Source organism: Solea senegalensis, unplaced genomic scaffold, assembly GCF_019176455.1.
Source record: "Solea senegalensis isolate Sse05_10M unplaced genomic scaffold, IFAPA_SoseM_1 scf7180000014925, whole genome shotgun sequence".
Classification (NCBI taxonomy): Eukaryota; Metazoa; Chordata; class Actinopteri; order Pleuronectiformes; family Soleidae; genus Solea; species Solea senegalensis.
This window is the reverse complement of record NW_025321173.1, coordinates 25,271-32,354: the sequence shown is the minus strand read 5'-3', so window position 1 is coordinate 32,354 and position 7,084 is coordinate 25,271. Positions and strand designations below refer to the sequence as shown.

Below are 7,084 nucleotides of genomic sequence, written 5' to 3'. Positions count from 1 at the left end.
CATAGTATAGTATGTCGGCCCAAAAATCGCTCAAAAAGCTTCAGTATAGTATGTCAAGCCAAAAAATCGCTCAAAAAGTCATGTATAGTATGTCAGTCTAAAAATCACTCAAAAAGTCATAGTATAGTATGTCAACCAAAATCACTCAAAAAAGTGATACTTTACTATGTCGTCCAAAATCGGTCAAAAAAGTCATAGTATAGTATGTCGTCCAAAATCACTCAAAAAATTCATTGTATAGTATGTTGTCCAAAATCGGTCAAAAAAGTCATAGTGTAGTATGTCGTCCAAAATCACTCAAAAATGTCCTTCTAGACTATGTCGTCCAAAATCCAAAAAAGTCATAGTATAGTATAGTAACCAAAATGTTGAGTGTTTGTTTTTTGTTTGTTAGATTTTCTTGTCGTTTTTTTTGTTTTTGTCTTGAGCCTTGGTGGGTGAGATGGTGTGGGTTTGTAATACATTGTTTTTTTTTGTACTGTGTTTCATAAATTGACACCCTAAATAAAGTGCTTTTAAAAAATGTACAGAGTCATTGTTTTTTGATTGTGTATGTATGAAGATACTTGCAGTAACTGCATTTTTTCACTGAGAGCGAGCAACCATTTATTTATACACGCATTCTCTCCTAAAAATAAACATAAAAACAGAGCCGATGTGAACTCAAATGTCTTCTTACCTGGGTAACAAACAAAAGTGCGAGTATTGGTGCAGGTAATGTCTGTCCAAGTTTCATCGGAATGCATGACTCCACATGATTCCTGTGCATTCCAAAAATTAGGAAATGTGGGAGCCCAGCCCTTAAAAGTAGTTTTGCCTGTTTCCCCAGTCACTGGCCATCTCCAGGAGTTGGACTCATTTTCAAGGTTTTCCTTCCAGGATTTGGGGTCATCAATCAGTCCGATCCATGCCGTAGTATAGGGAAATGTAGGATCTAGCATGCTAATATCATAGTAGCTTTCAAAGGTTGCCAGGTCTGTGTAATGCTCTCTGCAGTAGTTCTGAGCCTGGAACCAGGTCATATGCTTGTTTACGTAGTACTGTAATACTTAGAAACTTAGGGCTGGAGCTGAGGCGCCATCCTGAGATTTGATGATAGAAGGTCGAGTGTGTAAGATTGACTGACACCTAATGGTAACACTGCAGAAAAAATGGAGGACTCCTACCCTCACCGCTCCCTTCCTCAAGTGCATCAGGCATCTACGGTGGCCTTTGCATACCAGAAAGGATGTGAACACTCTTTCACCACTCTCTTCACCCTCCTACTCTCTCTCTCTGCCGTTCCCTCTTTGTTCTTTGTGCATTATTATTATTATTATGCATCAAGTTCATGTGGACAGAGCTGTTATTTACTGTGTTTTTTTTTGTCTTTGACTGGTTTGTCAATTCAGACTGTTGTAGAAATGTCGATGGCGGCCTACTTAAAGTAAACCCGTTACTGTAACACTTTAAACACAAATAGGCTTATTCTGAAGGTCTTTGCACATTTGCATGTTCGAAAAATATTTCAAACTATTTGCATTAAGTAAAAACTCACACAACGTCTTCCACATATCTGTGTCCTTCTGTTTCAAGACATTCTTTTAAACATTGTTTTTACATTACATTACATGCAAGCACTTGAACTCACCACAAAAGAGCAGCGTCAATGTCACATAACAAAACCAAACAAAAGGAACAAATGAGACTTAACTATGGGCTGAAATGTGCCACCAGAAACTGATTTTGAATAACATAATTTGAATATGTATTACTTAATTTGAATCATTGCGTTGGAAAAAAAATCTATATATTTTCAAATTCAGTTCCCAAAATGAAATTTCAATTTGCTGTGACAGACATGCGGGTACTAGTAAAGGAAAAGCAATCGAGCGCAGATACACAGGTCTCCGCTTCGGCCAATCAGCAACTGCTTTACAGTTTTTCTAATGCCTACATGATTTATCACTAAATATTAATATTTAGGAACCATTTATATTTCAGTAAGATCAAGTGATCAGTAGTTTTTCTTCATTAAGTATTCAAATTTGGGACAAAGCCACCATGTCAGTGGAAAAGAGTGCCTGACTACTGTATATCTTTAGTTGCTTCTCACACCTCTTCTTTCTGGTAACATGCTCCCATATAACCTGGATGTTTCTAAAAAAATCACATTTATTTTGTACTCTAACTAATTCTAACTCTAAATCCTTGTACTGGTGATTTTAAAGACGCTGTGCAAACTTTATTAGAAAAAACTACCCTCACACAGGATTTTTCAAGGAAAGAGTGTGGATATTCAAACCAACCATAGGTTTATTATAACATGGATTAGTTTACAAAACTAATTGTAGTTCATGAAGTACTGCAATGCTCTGAAACATGATTAGTCATCAGTAAGTTAGTATGTATGTGGCCCAAATGGACTGGCCAACTGTCCAGGGTGTGACCCCGCCTATCGCCCTATGTCAGCTGAGACTGGCACAGCAACCCCTGTGACCCTCCTGTGAGAGGATAAAGTGGTAGAAAATGAATGGATGGATGTATTGTTTGTATTGCAGCCTTCAACAACATAAATACATTCAACAGACATAGACATACACACATCTGTCTCAAGGCTGCATGCGAATGGCTCCATCCAGTCTAATGACCTCGCCATTAATCATGGGGTTCTCAGCCAGCGATGTCACCAGGTGAGCAAACTCAGCAGGGTCTCCCAGGCGCGAGGGAAAGGGCACCTGGCGGGCAAGAAAGGATTGCACCTTCTCAGGAAGACCAGCCAGGAGAGGAGTGGAAAACAGACCTGGAGGAGGGAACAAGGACAACGATATAGAACGAGGTCAAGTAAGACATGGTTCGGTCTATTAGGCAGTTTGTAGCATTTGTTCATAAAGGTGCTATAAATATAAGGTTTCTTATTGTTATTATCATTATGAGTGAGTGCAACACTCAAGGACAGTAAATTGGAAACCATCTTCATGATCATAGACGAAATTGTGACTGCATTCCTGACTATTTTCATTGTTTTTACAAACAAAACCATTAATCAATCATTTAATGGAAAAAAATATTAGCAAATAGTGTAGCACTCAACCGAACGTACAACACTTTAGCCGTTAACAGCAAACATTTCTTGTTAATACTTTTAGTCCGACATTTGCTGTAATTGTCTGATATTAGTTCTTTTTTGAACGATGTGAATGCCACTGTGGCAAATGTCTTATGCAGTTTAGTGTATGTAAACTCACCAGGTGCAATGGTGATGACTCTGATGCCCATGGGTGCCAGGTCTCGTGCAATGGGGAGAGTCATTCCAACTATGCCACCTTTAGAGGCCGAGTATGCTGCTTGACCAACCTAGAGCAAAATACAGGGAGGTTTTTAAAGAACAACGTTGATGAACAGATAAACGTATATATATTTCTAAGTTTTGCATGTGTTTTAAATTCACCTGTCCATCAAAGGCTGCCACACTTGCAGTGTTAATGATGCAGCCTCTGTGTCCGTCTGCGTCAGGCTCGTTCTTCCCCATCTCACCCACCGCAAGGCGAATCACATTAAATGTTCCTGCGATATTCACCTGCAGGGAAAGAAAACAACCGTCTTCACACAACTGTCTGTCTGACGCACTGCAACTGTGTTTTTCCTTTTCGTCTACCGTACATTGATTACACGTTGGAAGTCCTCCAGGCTGTGAGCAGTGCCCTTTTTAAAGTTGTAGGTTTTGACAGCCACAGCGATGCCGGCACAGTTGACTGCAAGGTCCAGCTTCCCAAACTTCTCTCTGGCCAGAGACACTGCGTTCTGCACGTCTGCCTCTGATGTGACCTACGGAATGTATATAAGCAGGCATTAGGGCTCAGTGTCTCCCAATCCTAAAAATGATGATGTTCTCAAATGTCTTGTTTTGTCCACAAACCAAAACTATTCCATTTTTGATTTCTTTGTTATATGGAGCAAAGAAACCAGAAAATATTCACATTTAAGCAGAAAGATGTGAAAACTTCTTTAACAAAAAAAAAAAAACAACAACACTCAAACTGATTACAATTATCAAAATAGTTGATTAAGTTAGTAATTGTTTAATAGAGTTATTGTTTCAGCCCTAGCAGGCATTTTAATTGTGGCAGTAAATGTGCCATCTTCTGAGCTGAGAGTGAATTACACATCCAGTTACAGCTGCAGCTGAATTCAAAATTTCTCTTAAATTTCCTAATTTTTCATTCTTTTATTAAACAAAATTAATTCCATAATTTCTAAACATCAGACCAACATGGTACTTGGGTTTGTGAGTGCTTTCTGAAACGTGAAAGGAGATGCTCCACTCAATAAATGCACAAACACAACTTCCACAGTAACTCCCAACAAAGTGATATTACTTCTCTAAAAGGGATCGTTTTGCATTCATTTTGAGGGCCAGCAATCACACTGTTAAACTTTCATCTGAATTATGAACAATTTAAGTAAAACATAAAAATAAAAATACAATGTTGCTATAGGTTTCCAACCTAATAAATGACACTTTATGCCAAAAAAAGGTTTTAAAGTTAAAAGGCCTTTAACCTTTAGGGCATGTGCCTTTATCTGGGTGTGGAGAGTTTGTGGAGAAAATGTTCCTCCTCTTCCTCCATTACATCCTGGTCAGATAAATTGATTAAATGCACTAGCAAAAGCAGATGTTGAGATGGTAGTTCACATTTGATATTAGTGACCATGTTCAACTCTGCTGTGTCTGGTGAGTTTTGGACTCACATCTGCAGGAGCGAAAGCACACTGTTCTCCCAGACTGGTTGCCAGAGCTTGTCCATCAGAGGAGGGCAGGTCCAGGATGACGGCAGACGCCCCACTCTTGACAAGACGCTCGACAGTGGCCCGGCCCAAACCAGACGCACCACCCGTCACCAGGCCAACCATACCCTGTTCACCACACAAACACATTAGTGGGATTGGACATCGGAGAAGGGAACAACAAATAAACAAACAAACAAACAAACAAACAAACAGGGAAATATCATTAAATTCTAGCTTGCACATAGCTACTTCTCCAACATTCCAAAAACATGCAGAGGTTTGACAGTAGGTGTGAATATGAGGGTGAATGGTGACCCTAATGTCAGCTGGGATTTGTTTTTGTTTGAAATATGACTAAAAACACAAAGAGAGCACCAAAAACAAGTTTCAGAAGTGAATTCTAGTGCTAAAAAAAGATCTTTCAGCAGTTTGAAGTGATTAATGCTTCCTGTCACTGCTGGTTTATATACACAAACGCTCCTTCAGTCAGGTCTGATAGTGTTGTTAACAGGTAAGTAAATAATCTAAAAATAAAAGTGGGTCCCCACACTGGTGTATATTAATGGCATCTTATTTGATTGATTCTATTTAGTTCATCCAACTCTTATTGATACATCAAGTGTAATATACTTTAATTGTTGTCATGTGACATCTGATTTGTTTGTTTTTCGATTGTAAAAGTCCACATGGGGGCAAAGAGCTCAAACATGGAGCACAATGACCTAGGTCAGTTCAAGCAGGTGTGGTGTCACCTACTCAGAGCGTTCTACACAGATTTGGGGGGGAATATCTTCAAAACCAGGGTGAATAAAACCAAACTTGTCTGCACGATCAGACAGAATTAGTTATATTACTGACAAACACCTGCAAAATAACATTAGCCTCAGGTGAAAGAGACACGCTGGAAAGCACTCAAGCTGAACTTGAGAGTTAACTACAAGTAAAACTGTCTGGCGGGAGTAGAAAACCTATAAAACGCAAACACGGGACCTTGTACACTTTAAACCGTCAGCGAATCAACTGTGAGTGCGGTTGTGTGGCGCGAGGGCTGGTTTATTTCGTCTCTCCTCACCTTGACGCATCGAATGTTCGCCATGTTGGTTCAGACGGACGGCCGTGACGTCACAATATGCTTTTTCGTCTTCTGGTTGTACGGCGGTGATATTTCGCTTAGGGGGCATTACCGCCACCTACTGCTCAGTCAGTAGACTTTCATCACACCAAAGATCGTTTATTTTCGAGATGGTTCACTGATCGCTGCTTTTTCCCACATATTTTGGTTCAGTCCGTTAATTTGCGACACTTTTTCCAAAATATGAGTTGTCTTTTTTTATGCGTTATGGTCAAATTATACATGTATAAACATTTGTTTAAACGACCCACACTACTAAACTTGGAATGCAGACACTTGTATGATGCATGTACTTTGATATTTTATGATTCTGTATTATTTTTGTTTTTTGTATATTTGTCTGTCAGTGACTGTTAACTGTGCTATGCCTGGTTTGTCTGTCCCTCTTGTTAGAGTAATTTGACAGCCCATGCCCTAACAAAACCATATAATTTGTTAATATTTTTGTTCATTAAAATCAGATTCTAATTGGTACATCAACTGGTAGAACTATATTTACAGATCTATAAGGAGCAGTGTTAAAATATTTAGCAAAGAAGTTGTACTAGATCGGGGAAGGCCTCGCCTTTGATGAATGTAATCGAAATACAATCAGTGTGAGAGCTCTGTCCTTTACACGCCTCTTTGGTCTTGTGGGTCCGAACACCACATCTCTGATTTTCGGGGTTTTAAACTATATACTCTATATACCATATACACATTAGTAGTTTTTTAGTTACTGTAGTTTGAGACATAAATACAGATATTACACAACAAACTCAGTCAGATTACATACATATCCTTCGTTTTCACGACACGCATGTGAGGAATACACAAGTGGAATGAACCAGGATTTCATCATTGAGCAGTCGAATAAAACAATCACACATTCGGCTGACATTTATTGTTTTATTCATTCAAGACAGAATGACAACAGAAAAATTTGTTTGTTAATCATTTTGTTCAGCAAAACTAACATGACCTAATCATCTTTCTAGTAGCAGTAGGGAATTATCAAACTAAAAATGTAAGAAAAAAAAATCATCAATTCAAAATATCTATTCACAAGCAGATTTTTGACCTGCAATCTTTTGAGCTGTCAAAAAAAAATCCAGGAGCTGGAACACTGCCACACTGTGGAAGGCAGTGAGTTGTATAGTTGTATCTCCAGAAGAGGGGCTGCAATATCCCACACCCCACAAC

At 38.9% G+C, this 7,084-nt stretch overlaps 1 protein-coding gene across 1 annotated transcript; it reads right to left on the bottom strand.

The window, feature by feature from the left end:
- Positions 1-1,545: 1,545 nt before the first annotated feature.
- On the bottom strand, positions 1,546-5,919 carry hsd17b10 (hydroxysteroid (17-beta) dehydrogenase 10). The gene is made up of 6 exons (XM_044016968.1): positions 5,843-5,919; positions 4,732-4,896; positions 3,643-3,807; positions 3,431-3,559; positions 3,228-3,336; positions 1,546-2,782 (listed from the first exon to the last, which is right to left on the bottom strand). The coding sequence occupies exons 1-6, from the start codon at positions 5,864-5,866 to the stop codon at positions 2,592-2,594; spliced, it is 783 nt and encodes a 260-aa protein (XP_043872903.1). The 5' UTR covers positions 5,867-5,919; the 3' UTR covers positions 1,546-2,591.
- Between the last annotated feature and the right edge of the window lie 1,165 nt (positions 5,920-7,084).

Coding starts and splice junctions, on each gene's coding strand:
- hsd17b10 (XM_044016968.1), bottom strand. CDS start 5,866: ATGGCGAACATTCGATGCGTCAAG. Junction 3,808..4,731: donor GTGCTTTCGCTCCTGCAGAT/GTGAGTCCAAAA, acceptor TACATTCCGTAG/GTCACATCAGAGGCAGACGT. Junction 3,560..3,642: donor ACTTCCAACGTGTAATCAAT/GTACGGTAGACG, acceptor CTTTCCCTGCAG/GTGAATATCGCAGGAACATT.